Here is a 19,942-nt window from a genome sequence, read left to right on the forward strand (position 1 = left end):
AGATCACAGGTTCATACCCCGTTGAAGTCCTGAATTTTTCAGGCTTCTTTACGCAATTGCAAAAATTGCGTTCATAACTGCGAGGATCATAGCTTCACGTGATTTATTGGCGGTTAGTTGTAGCTTCAAGCGGTCATATTTGTACGTGCTGTGTTCCTTTAGTCAATAATCATGATATGGTGGCCGCGGTAAACGACGTCCAGGCAACCGATACTGGTCGGAAGGATGAAATCCAAGCTGCCTCTCTGCTCCATTGTATCGGGAAGGATGGTCTTGAGGCGTTTAACACCTTTGAATTTGAGCGGGAAGAGGAGAAGAAAAAGATTGATGCGGTGTGACGGAATTTGATGATTGCTATGGTCCTCGGAAAAATACTTTGTTCGAACGGTTTAAGTTCTTGGAATGGGAGTCAACAGGAATGAGAAACTGTAGATCAATTTGTCACGGAGCACAAGAGAATGATCAAGAACTAGGAGTACACTGAATCTACTGATACAATGGCCCGGGATCATCGAGTGTTCGGAATTCGAGATGCAAAAGTTCAAAGCCAATTTCTATGCAACGATGTGGACAAATTAACTCTAGAGAAGGCTTTATCTCATTGCCGTTCGGCAGAAGTTACCGAGAGTCAGCTCAAGGCAATCAGGGGTCAGTCAACCGAAAAGCACGTTTTAGCAGTTCCTAAAAGTTCTAAACAACCTGATGGGACTCACTTTCATTGCCCCAAGTGTGGTGGCAGGCATGGTCTTAAACAGTGCCATGCGTTCGGGAAAACGTGTTTTGTTTGCGGTGGAAGGAATCATTTTGCAAAAATTTGCAGTCAGCGCACTAGGAAAGTACACAGTTGCAACATCGGTGGTTGGAAAATTGTCTACAAGATGCAAGAAACGATGAAGGAGTGGATACTGAGCCTCTTCTTGGAGACTTGGAGATTAACACAGTGGATGGAAAGGCCTGGCAAAGCAAAAAGGAAGTCGGTGGAAAACTTGTCGGATTCAACTTAGACACTGGTGCTGAAGCTAATATTATACCTCGTCAAATTGATGACTACCTTTCAATACGTGGAAAGCTAAAGGAGACCGATAAGTCTTGTCGTCGTATGGCAACCATAGGGTTGTCCCAGTTGGCAAAGTCAGTCGCAGTTGCACAGTGAAAGAAAAAACTCTAAGTCTGGATGTTTATGTCGTTGATTTGGAATCTGGCCCTATCCTTGGATTGGAAGCATGTACAAGGTTCATCCTGGTAAAGAAGATTGACAGCTTGACTGCAAGCTGGTCTTCAAGAGAGGCGATTCTACGTGATTATAAAGATGACTTTGAAGGCCTATCACATTGAGAGACAACAAGATGCCACTCCAGTTATGCACCCACTTCGCAAAGTACCTTTTAGCCTGCATGGCAAATTGAAGGAAACCCTAGATCGATTGGAGAAAAGTGGTGTCATTTCTAAAGTGGATAAACCCACAGACTGGGTGAATTGCCTTGTGATCGCTGAAAAAAAGGGAGGGAAGCCTTCACCTATGTTTGGACCCCTGTGACTTGAACAAAGTTATTAAACGTGAGCACTACAAAATCCCAACTGCAGATGAAGTTGCGTTGAAGCTCACCGGTTAAAAAGTGTTTTCAATTTTTGATGAGAGATGGCTTTTGGCAAATCCCATTGGATCAAGAAAGCTCATTTCTTTGTACTTTTAATTCCCCTTTGGGGCGTTACCCCTTCTTAAGGTGCCCATTTGGAATTAGCTCGGCCTCAGAGGTCTTCCAGAAACGTAATGATCAATTATTTAGAGACATTGAGGGTGTACGTGTGGTTTTTGATGATCTTATTATTTGTGGAAGGTGCATGATGGGATTCTGAAGCAAGCTTTGGACCGTGCTCGTGCGAACAATGTTAGATTTAATCCCAACAAGTTCCAGTTCTGGGTGTCTGAAGTGAAGTAAGTTGGTCAAGCGCTGTTATCAGAAGGGTTAAAAACCTGACCCTGACAAAGTTAAGGCCATTGTAAAGTGTCCACAGCCTCAGACAAAAGAGGATCTTCGTCGTTTTCATGAGCTAGTCAACTTCCTCGGAGAGTTTGTTTCCAACCTGTAGGCAGTATCGGAGCCCCTTCGCATCCTACTGAAGAGTAATACTGAAGGGCACTGGTTACCTGCACAGGAAAAAGCCTTTAAAGACATTAAAGCCTTATTGATCTGTGCACCTGTTCTAAAGCTTTTCGATGTAGGCAAAGAAATTATTGAGACTGACGCTTCCAAAGATGGGTTGGGTGCCTATTTACTTCAAGAGGGTCACCCAGCGGCTTTCGGGTCACGTTCGTTAACAGCTTCTGAGAAGAACTATATGCTCAGATCGAGGTAAGAGCTGATGGCAATAATTTTTTGCCAGCGATAAGTTTCATCAGTACGTCTATAGCCAGCCAGTGAAGATCGTGACATGTCACAAACCACTAGAATCGCTCACAAAGAAAATGCGAATGCTTCTCAGACTTCTCAGAGATATTCCTTCGACATTTCATACCGTCCTGGCCCCAAAATTCCAGTTCCAGATGCCTTATCCAGAGCGTATCTGTCACAGGAGTCAATCTATGAAGACCTCCAGTCTGATGCACAGTCTTGTTAACAACTTGGACCTTAGTGTGGCCTCTAAATCCCTGATGGAAGGAGCAACCACTACTGATAATTGTCTCATCGTGTTACAGCAACAAACACAGTCCGGGTGGCCACCAGGGAGGAGAAGAGTTCCTGAGGCGGTTCGTCCCTAGAGGCAGAGGGTCTCATAGTCCTAGGATACAATCACCCGCTGCAGCAAGTGTGCAGAGGGGCGAAGAAACAATCAAAAGGAGCCTCTTTTCCCATGAAAGGAAAGGAAAGGAACTTTGTTTAAGTGTCTAGTTGTTCTCGCGCTGGAGCGCTAATTGGGGACCCTGTAAACTGAAATTAACAATGAAAGTAAATCAAGTCAAGTTCCTGGAAGACCCTGTCAAAAGCTAGGAGCTGATACTCTCGAATTTAGAGGATAGAATTACCTGTGTGTCGTGGATTACTACTCCAAATTTCCTCAAGTCAGCCTACTTTCGTATACGACGTCTTCCTCTGTCGTGGTTAATTTAAATTCCATCTTTGCCAGACATGGGGTCCCAGATGAATTGTTGGTGGATAATATGCCGTTTGCAAGCCGCGAGCTGCAAAATTTTGCTTCATCGTGGAGGTACCAGCTGATAACCTCCAGTCCTGGTTACCCGCAGTCCAATGCTATGAGTGAGAGAACAATTGGTACAATCAAGCAACCATTGAGGAAAGCGGAAGATCCCTATGTTGCTTGGATGGAGTATCGCAATACCCCCTTTACTGGAATTGGTCTCTCTCTCCCTCGCAGATGCCAAACGGTCGGCCTCTGAAGTGCCAATTGCCAATCACGGCGGAACTGCTCCGACCATAGAATGCACGTGAAAAGCTAGTGGCTGCTCAGCAACGGCAAAAATCTTATTATGATCGCCACGCGAAGCGGTTAAAGGGTCTAGAGCCAGAGGGAAATGTCAGAGTGCGAGAGAATAGATTCTGGGTTCCTGCGGTTATCACTGATATATGGCCCACTCCTCGATCATACGTCGTATACACTGAGTCAGGAACGTCCTTGCGAAGGAACAGGATACACTTTCTCAAACAACCCGAATGTACTTCGTTAATGGAGAGTAATGAGAGCGACAGAAGTTGAGGTCGCATTTATTGCTTTATCCGTTTCTGTTACTGGCTTAGGTACTCATTACCCTATGTAATCACCAGTTAGCCTCGGTGGGAAGGTGTGACATATACTTCCGGTCAAATGACTTGTTGGCGATTCGTTGTAGTTGGGAGCGGCCATACTTGTATGTGCTGTGTTCTGTTAGTCATTAAACGTGATGTCCATATCGTTTGAATGTGAATGCTACATTATAATGCAAATACAATACACGAAGAATCTTAACCCAGGGAGATTTGAATTGGGCACAACATTGAGTTGGCCGATTTGGTCTTTGGGGTACACGATGTATATCTTCAGATTCTGTCATTCTAGCAAAACTGGTGTATCTGCAATCGATGGGTTGTGGCATCACATCTGTGTAACGTGGGATAACAGCGACGGTTCTTGGAAACTCTATAAAGATGGCAAGAAGAAAAAGGATGGGAAGTTTAAAACAGGTAAACATTTTAGTAAGTTCAAAAATTCCTAAATAGTAGGATAACGAATTGGTTTTAATACAACATGTATTCACTCGGTTTATCTCGCATAAAAGATTTCCATTTGTTTCTCAAAGGCATTAATAATTCATAAGGCTTTTAGCCAATCGGAGTGCCCCATTTTGGTCAGGTGCATGTATCTTGATACCCAATGAAACTACAGATCAAGAAACGCCCGAGTTAGTTCACAAACTGGTCAAAACACTGATGAAGACATTTGAGTTTTAATAAACCTTTATGCTAATAAACCTTCGTGGAAAAAACATATAAATAAACCACCCGAACACAATACATTTAAAATTTTCCAAATATTTAACATAGAACTTTCGCAGTACCTTTTATCATTAGCGTCCAGGCCCTGGTTGCTCGAAGCATGGTTAGCGCTAACCAGCGTTAAATACCATGGAAGCCTATGGGTTTTGATACCTCTTAACCAACGGTTAGCGCTAACCATGCTTCGAGCAACCGGCCCCAGATGATTAAAACGAATTTGGACACGCATTAGTTCAGCGAAAGAGCATCCATTTCAACAATGTCTGCATTCAAGGCTTGAACCTTCTGTAGTTCGTAGTGTTTTGAAAAGTCCACCGCAATCTAAAACCGGCGCTTGTACTTCTTTTAACCTCAGTCATTCGGCAAAAATGTATCTTTAGTTGAAACTTGAATGGCCTTGTTACGTTAACCGAATCACTTTCTTGGGAAGACGATTTTGGCAGGCGAAAACGACGTGATTCTGATTTGCTCGCCATCACGACCTATTATGTAAATTTATTCAAAAGTTCTACCTTTTAAACTCACCCAAATATTGAATATCATTTCCTTCATAAATACCTATCACTTGTCTGATAAAACAAAAGATCATCACATTACACTCCACGTGCTCATACTTAGTAAGGTTAAGAAGTCATGTCAAAAACTCGTGCTTTGTGCTTCATCAGGGGTTCCAAACACCTCGGGACATTAAAAGCACTCATCTGTTTCCCGGTGTTTGGAACCCCTGATGAAACACGCGCACTCGTTTTTGACATATTACTTCTCAAATCATGATAGCGCCAACTTTCTGGCCACTAACGTTTCGAGTTGAATCAACGAAAATTAACGACGTAACCCTTACGCCACTATAGATGTTTAGTGCAATACAGTGTAGAGCGCTCTTGGGAAAGAGAATAAGCTGGTTACTTCGCCATGGGCGAAAGGGCAACTGAAAAAATCAAAATCCTAGGGAGGATTTGAACTTACGACCTCAGTAACAGCAGTGGGATGCTCTTCCCATTGACCTACTAGAACTCCTGGAAAACTAGGCACGGTTATCTTGGTTATGAAAGGACAATGTTTCCCGCTGCTCTGCGGGCTCTACAATATCATGTGCCACTAATTTTCACATGCAACCATAGATGCAGGTTATAGAGTCAGTGCGGCCCACTAGTTAGCGCTCGCCTTGAGATTTGGGGATCCCGGGTTCAAGCACGTTCTGAGCCCTGGTTGAGCTTGTTCCTAGTCGTCCCTGGCTCAAATTCTCAGCTGCACTTGTAAGTAGTCAACTAGCTTGCCTCCAGCCAGTTGGGATTTTTAACAGTTGTTGTTGTATGTTCTGTTCTGTCATGATTGTGTTTCATTGCCCCGAAAAGCCCCTATGTTTCAAGGCCAGTGTAATCATAGTTAATATACAGAGATGGTTAAGAAACTCGACATGTTTCTTTGTTATATGTTTTTGTTCGCTGTTTTGGCCCTACCCATGCACAAACCACACCCTTTTTCCAAAAGACAACCAATCAAAAGTTTCGATTAATTTATTCAGAACCCAGTTGTGAATCGAAGACAAAAGATTCTGCTTGATCACGGTCAAGTTAACATGAAGCGCGATGTTACTGTTCTACGAAGCCCATTAAGTGCCACTAAATTACGCTATTAATTTTCCATGTCCTCCGAAGTTTTGCCCGCGTTCTGACTTTTTCCCTCAACGTTTTTCCTGCGTCCACACGTTTTTCCCGACTTTTTTCCCCATTTTTTTCCTGACCTTTTTCCAGACTTTTTTCTCGACTTTTTTCGGAAGGCTGCCGACCCCAACTACCTGGGTGTCTTAAAAACAAAGACCCTTAATACCCCTAAGACTCGAAAACGAAGAAAGTAACCCAAACCCCTCACTTGGCTAACCCTAGGCTTAAAACCCAACTTCAGGCCTAGTTAGACCTCGGGTTAGCCAAATTGAGGCGTTAATTTCTTCGTTTTCGAATCTTGGGCTCTTAGAGCTCTCTCTTTTCAAGACACCCAAGGTAGGTAGGGGTCAGCGGCATTCCGAAAAAAGTAGGGAAAAGAGTCAAAACGCAGGCAAAACTTCGGAGATTTGAAATTAAAAGCCCAATTTAATGTCACTTAATGGGTTCCGTACTGTTCTCGCTTTTAAAGTTTTCAGGTTTCATAACCAGTTCGTCTATATGAACTATGGTGTAATGTAGAACATGTAGAGTTGGCATACCAAGGGCACATTGTCCATTAAAAATCTAGATAAACGAGCTAGCTCCCTAGGGATTTTTGTAGCTCCGTGGGTAAGGACAACATCCAACCGGGGTTACCAAGATTGTTTTCCAGTTTTCCAGTTGTCATTTTTAGGATGGCCTACTTTTGTTTACAAATTTCGCGGGCGCCGCCATCTTGAATAATTGTAGAGTGTTACAGTTACCCTGTTGTTATTAGACAAAAGTTCTTTGTGTCAGGACGATAGGGCAACCGTAACACGTCACAATTATTCAAGACAACCGCGCCCACGAAATTTGAAAGTGAAGACAAGTGGTTTTAAAATCAGTTTTCCTTTTATAAAACAAATTTCGAAGAAATTTGTTTGGAAACATTATGCCTGAACATGTCATATGACGGTATTACAAAATTACGTCAACTCAGTGAGATGCACATCACACGTTCTAACATCATTGAACTAACAAGTGTCTAATGACAATATTTGAAAGTACTGTCCAAGTTTATTTCTCTGAGACGCCATTCTCCGTTTTTTACAGGGCCTGTGATTCGCACTGGCGGAGCTCTGGTACTGGGCCAGGAGCAAGACAGCTTTGGGGGATCCTTTAACGCCAAACAGTGCTTCATCGGTGAAATGACAGGTGTCAATATCTGGGATCAAGTTAAAGACGAGGAAGAGATACAGCGGATGTCTAAGTCGTGTTCTATAGGGCTCGGCAATGTGTTCCGTTGGGCCCACTTTAAGTCTCATTTGCGAGGCTCGTTAAAAGTAACTCCGCTACCCACTTGTTAACAAGTTTGAAGGTTTCGACTCTAAGTAAATAAGGAAAGACATGAAAGACAACCAGCGAATTAAAGGGTAAACGTAGTTCAGTTCACTACGCTGAAGTTTTATGGCCAACGATGTATTTTTTGTTTTATTACCTACCAAATTCTTATTTTGTTATTACGAGCCGTTTCCCATCTTGGGAATACACAACCACCCTCTTGACGAAGTTCAACCTGTCAGAGGCAATTTTGAATTTTCCTCTTAGATTCTTTTTACAACTGACCAGGAGTGAAAGCCTGGGTTAAGGCTTAGGACACATTTATTCATTCCTATACATTTAATTACGGACAATAAACCCATCGGGCACATAAATACGAAATGATCCTCACACCTATTTCGCCGAAAAAAAGGAAGAAAGTGCTCATTTTGATATCAGACCTCAGGACTTAGCGCCAGGTCAGTCGAGTAAGGCGTGGCGCAAGGCGAAATTTCAAAATTTTATTATGAAAAAATAAATTTACAGTACAGCGGTTATCAGTCACACCCGCCCCTCAACGGATTGTTGACGTCAATGGACGTCAATCAAATGCTTCCATGGCAATATAGTCCTGTTCACTTGGCGGCAGTCGAATTCGTCATGGAAACTTAACATTTGATTGACGTACACCCAAATTCAGTTTCGAAAAATGAAAAAAAGTCGTTGAGGGGCGCGTGGAACTGGAAAAAGTAGGGAGCTTAAGTACGCGCGTTTTTGAGACGCGGACGGCAACCGGAAGAGAACATTTCGCGTGCCAGGCCAGTGGTGTTTCCCACATTTTTATAGTAAAGTTAAAGTCTGTTACAAGCCTAAGAGGCCCATCAGGCCCGCGCTTATCTCCGGTCTCTGTAGTCTAAGCCACTAGGACCATTTCTACTTCATCCTGGATGGGATGCCAGTCCATCGCGGGGTTACTCCCAGCATTAAATTCGCCGGTAATGATTTATACACCTGGATGGAGAGATGCACCGTGAGAGTAAAGTGTCTTGCCCAAGAACACAACTCAATGTCCCCAGCCAGGACCCGAACCCGGACCACTCGATCCGGAGTCGATTGCATTAACCCTGAAACCACTGTGCCTCACATTTTTATAGTAATCATCTCTTAAAAAGAGAGAACAGGTCACTTTGGATTGCCGTCCCCGTCTGAATACCCCTATTGGTCATACGGACACTTTATGCTCACACTGATACCTCGTATGGCAACTTATAATCTTTAAAATTTGTATTTCAGTGAGGACTTCAACATGAATTAAAAATATAATTCCCAGTGTCTTCCTGATGAATTTGTTTTTGGAATTCGAAATACTTAACTACTGTTCTTGCTTCCCAGCTCGAACCCCCCACCACATTGGTCTTCAAATACTGGATTCAATGCGTTTATCAACCGGATCTGGAGAACCCTTTGAGTACAGTTTCTTTACTGAATCATTTCACTGTGTTTTACCGCCGTGTTGTTGAAAGTACGTAGGTCCAACTATTTACACAGCGTGTTTCCATTGACGTGATCTGAAGCAATGAGCTAACCGACGCATATTAACCACCAACTTATGCATTGCAAAAAATGTTGTGTGGAGAGAGAGATGTTTACTGAATCTTCATTCCGATTAACAGGTCACGAGGAGCATATCGAAAGAGGTCTTGATTTTGTTGGCACTAAGTTGCACACACACACAGAGCGGGTGGGCTCCAGGGGCGTAGCCAGGGAGGTCCTGGGGTGCCCTTGACCCCCCCCCCCTCCCCTTTGTGACACTCAACAACTGCACGATGGGAATTGTCAAAATCAAACGCTCTATTCCCTAAGGACTTGAATTGGGAACAACATTAAAGGGGCACTGTCATGAGCTGCGCATGCTCGAGTTTGTTTGCTCTCGAGCCCACGGAAAATTCCAGCCGCCATCATGGATTCACGCGTGCGTCACGTATATTCGCCGGAGTATCTCCTTTGGCCACCGTGGCCCTTCCCAGTGGACACCATTTTGAATTTGTCGATTCAACTTGAAAAAAGTTAACCTAATACTTTTCAAGTTTTCACAAGACGCTAGCGCATGCACTTCTCGTGACAGTTTCCCTTTAACATCACTGTAGAAAACCGGTTTGGCAAGATATCTTATTCTGAATTTCCATGGAAGATTCTAAACGTTCGTATTTTTCGCCTCTCCGTTTTAGCCGCTCGTCCCTCGTGAAAGAAAAATAGAACCTCTGGCACCCAGGATAGCTCAGAGGTGTTTGATCACTGTGAACTGTATACACCAATGGTGATCAATTTTGTACTATATGCAGAAGCATAATTATTTCCATATACATTATATTGCTTTCTGGGGTCCACCTTTAGGTTTGGCTAAATCTATATATTAAGCAATTATTTTATGTAAATACCTCGTAATTGTTGCGATACCGCAGATGGACCAACAAATGTTGATTGGTTTAGATTGGGCGAGCAATACCACGACCCTTATAATTTATTGATGCATTAAAGCAAAGACTTGCTCTTTATTCAGAAGATCGAGCTTTCTCCAACTCTGCGTATGTTATTAAAAACCTGAATTAAATGTTTTCCACAAACGGTTTCAGCTTTTTGTTCGTTGTGTTCTCGCAACTTATACGTCTTGGAAGCTTCTGCGATTCTCATCAAGGTAAGATGACTTTGGTGGTATTAGAATCAGTATTATATTCCAGCCGCACTTGACAAACCAAACGGGGACAATATAGCATTCTTTTTAACAAAGTTTGTTGACTTTTATTCCCTTGTTTTCTCGTTTTATGGCACTATTTAAGGTTTACGATTTTCTTTATAATTTTACCTGTAGAAAATTGCGGTCTAGTCCATCACCGAAAGGCTTTTTCTTTAGTTTTGACAAACATGCAGGTTGCCGTCTCCCGTGTTCTCGGTTGACCGTTCAGTAGAAGTAGTGTACTAGGAGTGACGGGTTGTTGTCCTTCAAGAAAAAAAGCCCCGAGACTACATTACCGGCTGCAGATTAAAAACTTGCTGGTTTGTTGTTTTTTTTTAATTTGACGTGGTTCACTTCCCTAATGGCCGACTTTGTTCAAACTGCAAAACTTCCAAGCAAGATTAATGTTAATTAACGTACCTGCGTTTTCAAACGGAATCAAAGGATTTTCAGCGTCAAAAAGACGAAAAATCCGAAAAGGATTATTTTTCATGACAACGCAAACAAACCAACCCACAGTTGCGTGCAAATTTTAAAAACAAGAAAAAATAGCGGTTTGGAGAAATTCTTAAATGAAAATGCCACCAGAAAAAAAAAAACCTTCAATAAAAAGAAATGACGAAAAACATGCTGTTTTCGCAGTAGGAAACGTGCTAACAATATTATTGCTGTCAAGAAACTTTTAGTGTAATTTCTGGTGTGAAATTTGAAGGAAACCTAACTATTTTCGACCTACCGTATTCATGTCTTCGATCGCACGGTAAAAGTGGCGCGAGAAAAACATTTAGGCTGAACTGTCACGTACGGTAGCTGTTGCGTATCAGTTTTGCATGGAAAACCGCTTGTCAAAAACATGTTTTTCAAATCCTTTCCCAAAAAAACGCTAAAATGATGGATCTCAAAAATCCGGATTTAGATTTCATCCGAAGTATCCTCCTCGAGTGTGGATACTTAAGATTCATGATCCGTTTTTGGATTTTTCCAAAAAAACGCAAAACCCGTTTTTGGATTCAAGAATCCGTTTTCGGATTTTCCCAAAAAAACGCACCCTAGGAAAGTAATTAATAACATGATTCCCACAGAAAGTACGGTGGCTTCAAAGGGACATACGTTTTCTCTAATCTTTTTTTTTTGTTTCTACTTGCGACTTACTTGCTACCTAGCTGCTACTTGCTACTTTCTTGCCATTTAGCTGCTACTTTCTTGCGACTTACCTGCAACTTGTTACTTTTTGACGACTTAGGGTTAGGGCTAACCAAGCTAAGTAGCAAGTAAATTGCAGCTAAGTAGCAAGTAAGTCGCAAGTAAAAAGAAAGAGTGGAGAAAATGTATGTCCCTTTGACGCCAACGTTAGAAAGCCTGTGTGTGCCGTTTACTTTTTCATTTCCTTTCAGACCAATGTCGTGAATTAGTATTTGATTCTGATGAAGCATTCAGTGGACAACGTCTGATAAATCACCTTATACGAGTCACTGATGTCAAAAGCGAAGCCTTATGCCAGATGCTTTGCTACTTAGAGCCGGATTGTGTCAGTTATAATTTCCAAATGGGGGCAGGTGAACCTGAAAGCCACCAATGTGAATTGAACAATTCAACTTATGAAGATCACACGGATAACCTGAAATTGAACCCAGCGTACAAATACTGCGGGGCTGAGGTAAAAACTACTTGTTCGGTACAGCTTCACCTTTTAATCGTTTTAACGTACTTTTTCCACTTATGTCCAGGTTTGCACGCAGCTAAAAAGATTGCAATTTTTGGTAAAAATCGTAAAAGGTGAAAAGAGGACAAGTCGCCAACTAGGACTCGCGATGTTTGTGATTTTGCGAAAATTTTGCGAATTCGGCGTAAAATCGCCAAATTCTTAAAAGCTGAAAAGATGAATAATATATAAGTTCCCAACAAGAATCATGATTTTGGCAATTTTTGGACATTGAGAAAATCGATAACATATCGGATTTAACTACATAATGCATAGCTGATGCATGTACTTCTGTACTGGACTCGTTCAAAAGCAACAAACTACAAACTATACGGATGTTAATTCACGGTATCAAATCTTCATAAAAGAAGTTCCAAGTACTACGCACTTTTCACAGTATATCAAAAATTGAGAAATTCCTCCCATTGGAGATAAGATAAGATAAGGCCCTAACAAGTCATCATAGAACTGTAAAAGATAAGCTTGTTAAAGGTCCCACAAGAATCCACATTTTCGTAATGTTCAGTTGGCGCATACTAATTGAATCGAGTCAAAATAGAGCTGTCAAGGATGAGTTTGCAGCGAGTTCCTGTCACTTATGTCTACGCGAGACTAACTGGGTTTGACAAATGCATAAACCAGTGATATGTACATATCAACTAGGCTCGATTTCCGTCGCTCACTCGAGTTCTGGTATACTCCCCGAGAAGAGACGGCTGGACGCATGAGCGATAGACTGTGTCCGGCTATGACGTAAATTCAAATATAATTTATGCAAAGTTAATAGTTTCAAAAGAGTAACACAGAAATGGGTTTATCAACTGGCTTGATATGGTAAATTCACCACCGTTTCTTTAAAGTGGTCAATTTACCAGCTATCAACCTAGTTGATAAACCCATTTCTGTGTTTCACTTCCACACCGACGCAGTACTATAGTTTCTTTAGAAACGAAACCCTTTATTGAATTTTCAAAAGAATGCAGTATAATATGAATCCTTAAGGAATTTCGTGTTCATAAGAGTTTTCTTATCACTTCCCAACACTCCAACCCTCTAGAAAATAAAGGGTATGCGTTGTCGAAAACGATTTGATGTCCCAAACCCTTCAACCGAATCTCAGGCCAAAGCCTCGAGTGTGGACGCCGTACTAAGTAGGACAAGGTGGTACTTGAAACATAAGCCTGTTCTTACTGAATAACAAAATAAGGATACATAAAGATTAAGCGAGCTTTTGAATACAAATTCGTGGCTTCCATGATTCCAAAAGAGCTCCCGCGTTGAGAAGATTTGTATCTTATTTTGTAGCCTGTTAGTCGCACTTGTAAATATTTAGACCTATTTACGGAAGCTTGTGGGGAAAACGTTTTAGAGATTTCGCGTTCCCCGTTGCCCGTTCCCCATTCCCCGAATTTCCGTTTTCTGTTTTAAAGATAGTCCTTTTCATCTCGCATTTGTATCTCGTCTCGCAGCATCTTTTATCAAGAATTTTCAATTGTTATCTTGCATTGTAACAAATAAACAAACTGAAATGAAAACTGCTTTGGTTGTTTGTTTGTTTGTTTGTTTGTTATTTAATTGTTTGAACAGATTGAAGTTATTAGCAGCTATTCAGCTGATGTGAACCTGCTGTACCCACCCACTCATACACTCACAAAGGACAACGACAACACCGGGGACTACATCGCCTACTCTTCTCGATTCATGTATGGGTTCTTTAACGTCCCACAGGGAACTTATATTATGAAAACAGAAGATATTTGTGAGACAGGGCCTACGGTTTATAGTCCTTATCCGAGAAGACTCACGGGTGTAATTACAAAGGCAACACTTTCTCCTCCGTTATTTTAAGACCCTGGGGGTTGTAGTGCAGATGTCGCATCAACAAATATATCCTTTAACTAAAACAAACTGTCGGGGCGCCGGAGTCAAGCATTTTTACAATAGTAAGCAAGCAGACAAATCGAGGGAACAACCTCAAAATATGTTAGATTTTCTTCTATTCTGCTACTCCTGAAACGCAACGCCATTTTTTTTTTTTTAGGTTTTTCTTTTTACATATAAAAGTAAAAGTAAAGTAAAGTGGTGCATTTATATAGCGCCCTTATCACAACGTCTCAAAGGCTCCTTACAATGATCAATTTACCCCCAGCGGACTGGAAACATATAAAGGCGCAAATTACAGCCGCTTCTAAGCAGTCCATGCATGCTGGTACTCACTTTACCGACCTCGGAAGAATGGAAAGCTGAGTGAACTTTAGCGGGAAAGAAGGTCGCCAAATACTCCAGTCTCGGCAGAACCGGGAATGGACCCCGGGACCTTAGGGTTGGGATGCAGAGATCTTACCACTGCTCCAACCCCTCCGCTCTATATATTCAAGTTTCAATGTAATTCGTTTGATTCCAATTATATAGGCTACACGAGCCGTCATCTCCACCTGCGCATTGAGGAGCATAAATATTCCGTCATCTTTAAACACCTTAAGGGCAAACACAGCCAAAATCCAACAATCTTCACGAGCAATTTACCACCTCAAAGAAATGCCGCGAAAAGTTTGAGTGCCTTATTTATGAGATGCTTTTAATAAGGAAAGAGAGACCAAATCTGAACACTAAAAATAGGGAGCTTAAGATAAGGACGTTTTCGACGCGACGGCGACGTGAAGACCGATTAGGATTGGGGCGAGTTTAACTGCGCAAGCGATTTCCAACATTCCCGCCGTCGCCCTCACGTCGGCGACGTCAGTTTGGGGATTTTGCCGTCGCAGTGAAAACGTGAGTATTTATACCGGTATTTCTTTCTTGTATTCTTCATTCCTTGCTTTTTTTCAGTTTCTTTATTAGCACAACCCACCTGGGGATGTGCCAAGTAACTCTAGCGGCTTTTTGTGCTCTCTTCACAGATAAAACTCAGGAAAATGACCGAAGACTCTGAAGCTAGTTCAGTGAAGACAAAACAATCTAAGTAAGTCTGTAAAGATAAATAAGCTGTTACGTTCAACGAATTCTTTCTTGTAAAACGATTATATATATAATATATTTTACTGACTCCAATACATTTTTTTATTTCTTAGTAACATATTGAATCCGAATTTTCTGAGGCGATAAAGAATTTTGGAGTTCTGGAGGCTGCTAAAAAGTGCAGAGATAAATATTTTGTTTTGAATTTTTTCACACTTAGCCAACAAATCCACTACATAGCTCATCGATATGTAAATGTGCTCTTAAGGCTTGTATAACCACACTTGGAAATATTTCTTCGATGAAGTGCTGTGAATCTAGAGCAATAATTTATGTGGATACGTACAGTGCGTATTAAACAGAACAATTTCATCCAGCAAATATTCAATAAATCAATACAAGGACTCAGTCTGGAAGAGGAAAACTACTGTTTCCACCGTTTTTTAAATAAAGTGCTAAAATAAACTTTAATTCCCTCTTTCAGCACAATGGAGTGGACAAATCAACATGATACATTATTCTTGAGAGAGGTCAGGGGATCAGATCTTTTTGAAACCAGAAAGGGGAGCCCGGAGAGAGGAAAATTGTGGGATGAGATTGCCACAAGACTCAATAACCTCACCCAATGCAAATTCAATGTGAACAAAAGGTCGTTGAGAGATAGGCTCAATCTTCTAATGTCCAAATTCAAAGCACAAAATAGGGAAGAAAAAAGAGCAAGTGGTATTAGTCCAGAAATACAAGAGATAGATACTCTGCTGGAGGAGCTGTGTGAAAAAGAGGAAGAAGCTAAAAATAAGCCTTCGACTGGCAACAAAAAGCAAAGCCTTCAGAAAGAGAAGGCAACTGCTGAAGAAATGCGGTACAAGGCAATGGAAACCATGGGAGAAACTCAAAAACGAGTGGAGAAAACAAATGGAGTGGTTCCAGCAAAGAAAAGCAGGAAAAGTACAGGATATGCTATTGGATACTTGCAAAAGAAAGCAGAAGAAGAGATGGCATTAAAAAGAGAAGAAATTGAAATAAGAAAGCAGGAAGAGGCAAGAGGATCTCGTATATCAGAGCAGCAAACAAAAATGCAGCAAGATATGCTAAAGATTATTCAGCAACAACAAGAAGAACAGCATAGACAGCAGCAAAGAAACCAACAGCAAACACTACAGTTTATGCAGTCTATGTTAAACCAGCAGCAGCAGCAATCACAGGCTATGTTAGCTTTGATTGAGAGGTTGGCTCCCAAGGAAAAGCGTTCACATTTTTTTATTGCAACTTCTCTTTTTCAACTATGGCACCATTGTAATTTTTCTCTTGTTAGTGACATAATTTTGCATTCAACTGTTCTTTTAACTCCATTTCTGCTAGAGTGGTAGTTGATTGTTGAGTTATCATTATCATAATCACATTTTTTTTAGTTTCATTGATCCAGTTTGAATTTAGCTGTATTATGCATGTGTCAATCAGGTGATTACCCTATCAGAATACAGGCTATGAAAATATGTCATATATTAAATTGAGTCAAGTGATTATTGAAAGCCCTGACTACCTTGCAAAATATAAATTTGATTTGATTTTTTGAACTGACAAAAATTATTGTATTGTGAAAAGGTTTATTTCTTCAATACTTACATTTGTGTAAACAATGTATACCTTGTTAAACTTGATATTAGAGATGCCTCAACTTTGAAAGTACTTGCCTTTATCAGCATTAAACTGGGCCCAGTTGTTCAAATGGCGGAAAGTGCTCCTCCTCTAAAGAAATCGTTATAGTGATTTATGTGCTGGATAACACTATCTGACTTTTGAACAACTGAGCATTGAACTAAATGGAATGCCAGTTGTCGTATAAGTGGATGCCATAGTAACAACTGCTTTCATTTTTTGTGGAACAATATGTCTGCTTTGTATAATACAATGTATGATCTTTTATAGGTTGTGCTGTTTCCCAAAGCAGGGGGGGTGGGGTGGGCGGGGAGGTTTTAGTCTAGATTAGGGAAACCAGGAATTGCCACTAAAACTAAAAATCAAATCGACAAGTTTGAATTTACGCAACTTAGCCGAAAAGCTACTCTAGGATAGTGGCAAAGGGATTTTGGGAAGTTAAGTCTAGTAGAAGGTAGCAAAATTCAGCTGAACTAGCTCTGGTATAGATTAAGGATTCCAGGGTCCCAGCAGGACACTCCCCCACAAAAAATCCTAAAGTACCACCACCCCCTCCCCCCACCCCCCAGGGCTGATTCTGGGAGGAAAGTGTTGACCAGTTGTGTGACCAGGCAGTAACCGAATAAATATAGCGAATGTTTTAGGTCACCTGAAATACTCCTGGAGGCTTGGGGGGTCTAATTCAAAAAATTCTGAGGTTTGATTACCATATAGGCATGTTAGGGCATTTCGCATGAGAGCACATACGACATATTTTTTACATCTATTTCTTATGCCAACTTTTAGGTTCTTTTTAAAATCAAGGAATTTAAAATAGTTTAAAATGTCTCCAAATAGCCACTCCACTGACACTCGAACAGAGCTCATGGATCCATTGAACATCTCCATCTGAGGTGTGAGAGCAGCACCTTGGAATGGTCCTTGCAGGTGAACCCTGAGGGGATATGCAGGATCCCCATATATGCATAGAGGCTGACCCCCTGTCGAAAATGCATGGCGTTCCAAGTCATGCAAGAGACCAGATTCTGCCAGCATACCTGCATCATGCCTTTTGCCCTCTGGAAGAAGAAGTTAAAAGTATTAGGTTTGTTTCATGGAATATCATTGTTTTTCATCATGCAACGCTTCTGTAAAATGGTGTCATGAGATCAACCTTTCATTGCCCTGATCACTACAGGCGCTTGTCGTAGATTATACTATAAAACAGACACTTGAAGGGGGAAACAACTACCCTCCGAAACCATGTTTGTACCTTTTCCGTTTGAGTTGCTATTTTCATAAACCTGACATTTAGTTATAAATAAGAGCAAGTTAAAAAGATCTTTACCTACGGGGCCGTAAAGGTTTGCGATCAATCCATTCGGTAAGGCAACAGATTGGAATTTAATGGCGTGCACCCGTTTATGACCATTATACATCATCCTCTGGTGCTCGTCTGGTCTGGCTATAGGTCTCACAGTGCCATCAACAAAGCCAAAACAGTTCTGGAGAGCAGCCCCTTTAGCGTGAACTGATCGAGCATAAGTATCCAATGCAGGTGGGTTAAGCAGTGCGTCATTCCACCGGGTTATGCGATGTCCATGGATGGTGTAAATATAATCAATCACATGATTTGTGACCATGGATAGCACCGGTACTGGTTTGCCGAAACGAGGTACCATGTCGCCAAATCTACAAGGATAGGCGAGCCGTCTTAGGAGTATGCAAAGGCCTTCCATTCCACTTACTATGCTTCCCTGGCGTAGTTTGAAGGTAGGTGGGATCTGCAAGGCTTCTGCCAGAGTCGGAAGGTCTTTTTTCTCAAACCTAAATTCGGCCTTACACTCTGCCTCACTCATGTTGTTCAGGTCAAAGCAAGCGTACTCGTAGTAAGGAAAACTTGGATTTCTCGACGGAAACATGTCGTAAAGGAGAACGAAATCTTCATCGTTGATCAAATTAGCGTCGTAGTAAAGAATGAGAAGTTGTCGAAAATCTTCAAATGCGGCCATGTTACAAACAAAAGCGATTGAATCTCAGAAAGTACAGCCGATGTACTCGACGAAGTCTCGGACGCCGTCACGAGAATCTTAAGCAAATTAATTTTGGCGCGAGAACGGCAACCTCTGGCCCAGTCCACCTGGGCTGTCACGTCGCCGTCACCGCGAAAACGTCCGCATCTTAAGCTCCCTAATGACTCCATTCCAGCGAGACTGTTTATTTAAATTTTGTTCATTCTTTTGTTTATCCCAGCCTCATTTATTCTGTCTTTTCCCACTATCTATCCTTAATATAACGTTACCTAACTTACAATAATTTGCCTTTGATGATGGTGACATGTCGTTGCCGAAACGTCATGTTTTCATCTCGCTTCTCTATTCTGAAATGTTTTTCAAAACCTTTCGTTATTAGAAGTTTTGGATGATAATTTATTTGACTTTGCTATTTCAGAATGCTTGTGTGCGCAACCCATGCAAAAACAAAGGAACCTGTCAAACCGGTTTTACAGACCGAGGATACCGTTGCCTATGTGCTCCAGGGTTCGGAGGACATAACTGCGAAGAACGTGAGGTTTGATAACGCTCGTAGAACGCAACGGTTTACATTAATTTTATTGGATTTGTGTTAAACAAAGCATTCGGATCAGTGAGGTATAATCCGGGATTAGTGAGAGCACTGTTTACAAACCGTAGACAACCGAATTCCTTACACAACTTTAAACAATTTATAAACCGAGGTTGCGTTATGTTTGCCTATATCTCACGAGAAATCAAGCATGGAAAGTCTTTATTCTACTAACAAAATTACTGACAAGATTCCAGTTGCATCACAGTAATATCTCAAACTTTGGAGAACGTTTCTGCTGATATCAGAATAAAAAGAGTTAAAGCAATCTCCAAAAACCAACTACTTTTCATACGAAACTGCTCGGATGAATTCTGATTGATTCTGATTGAAAGGCTCCCTTTGCAGGAAAAAAAAGGTTTTCCGGCTTAAAAGATCCCCCGGCGTTTTCGGAGCGGATCAACTTTTCGTACTTTTCTTATCAAAACGCGGAGAAACATTTATACGAGAAACAAAAAGTTGGCTGGGTGCTCTCTCGCGAGTCATCTCCGGGAGAACTCGGTCTGGTATAGTCACACTGAGCTTTTCTCAGTTGTAAATGGCCACCTCTTGACTCGGTTATTCGTTGCTGCTCGTTCAGCATTTTGGGCCTGTAAATGCTCGCAAGAGTTGACTGGGCCAGAAGGGTGACCCTCTTATAATTACAGGGGACAAGTTTTCTTCATGTAAACGGGCCTGAACATTTTCACTTTCGACTGATTCAGGATGGGGAATTTCTTCACTGAAGGAATATTCTGTCTGTAAAAACCCCAAAACGTTCAGGTTTGGTCACGAATCCGGAAACGTTTGCTTTAATACAAAGCAACACCATCGCCCGGTCTGATACTCTCTTGGGACACCCATTTTGAAT

At 41.5% G+C, this 19,942-nt stretch overlaps 4 protein-coding genes across 4 annotated transcripts in view; 3 read left to right on the forward strand and 1 right to left on the reverse strand.

The window, feature by feature from the left end:
- LOC138021783 (C-reactive protein-like) overlaps positions 1 to 8,767 on the forward strand; it is a 17,515-nt gene extending 8,748 nt beyond the window's left edge. The window contains exons 5-6 of the mRNA XM_068868783.1: positions 4,054 to 4,178; positions 7,229 to 8,767. Coding sequence (XP_068724884.1) covers positions 4,054 to 4,178; positions 7,229 to 7,482 — 379 coding nt within the window. The 3' untranslated portion in view covers positions 7,483 to 8,767. The remainder of the gene's footprint in view (positions 1 to 4,053; positions 4,179 to 7,228) is intronic.
- Positions 8,768 to 9,993: 1,226 nt separating this feature from the next.
- Positions 9,994 to 19,044, forward strand: LOC138020836 (protein crumbs homolog 1-like). Its single transcript, XM_068867754.1, has 3 exons — positions 9,994 to 10,130; positions 11,564 to 11,826; positions 18,919 to 19,044. The coding sequence occupies exons 1-3, from the start codon at positions 10,046 to 10,048 to the stop codon at positions 19,042 to 19,044; spliced, it is 474 nt and encodes a 157-aa protein (XP_068723855.1). The 5' UTR covers positions 9,994 to 10,045.
- Positions 14,561 to 16,594, forward strand: LOC138021778 (arginine and glutamate-rich protein 1-like). Its single transcript, XM_068868777.1, has 3 exons — positions 14,561 to 14,643; positions 14,772 to 14,833; positions 15,314 to 16,594. Exons 2-3 carry the CDS (start codon positions 14,787 to 14,789, stop codon positions 16,197 to 16,199), a joined length of 933 nt encoding a protein of 310 aa, XP_068724878.1. The 5' UTR covers positions 14,561 to 14,643; positions 14,772 to 14,786; the 3' UTR covers positions 16,200 to 16,594.
- LOC138021891 (uncharacterized) lies at positions 16,692 to 18,496 on the reverse strand. The gene is made up of 2 exons (XM_068868915.1): positions 17,816 to 18,496; positions 16,692 to 17,546 (listed from the first exon to the last, which is right to left on the reverse strand). The coding sequence occupies exons 1-2, from the start codon at positions 18,477 to 18,479 to the stop codon at positions 17,134 to 17,136; spliced, it is 1,077 nt and encodes a 358-aa protein (XP_068725016.1). The 5' UTR covers positions 18,480 to 18,496; the 3' UTR covers positions 16,692 to 17,133.
- Positions 19,045 to 19,942: the final 898 nt, after the last annotated feature.

Source organism: Montipora capricornis, chromosome 10 (genome assembly GCF_036669925.1).
Source record: "Montipora capricornis isolate CH-2021 chromosome 10, ASM3666992v2, whole genome shotgun sequence".
Lineage (NCBI taxonomy): Eukaryota > Metazoa > Cnidaria > Anthozoa > Scleractinia > Acroporidae > Montipora > Montipora capricornis.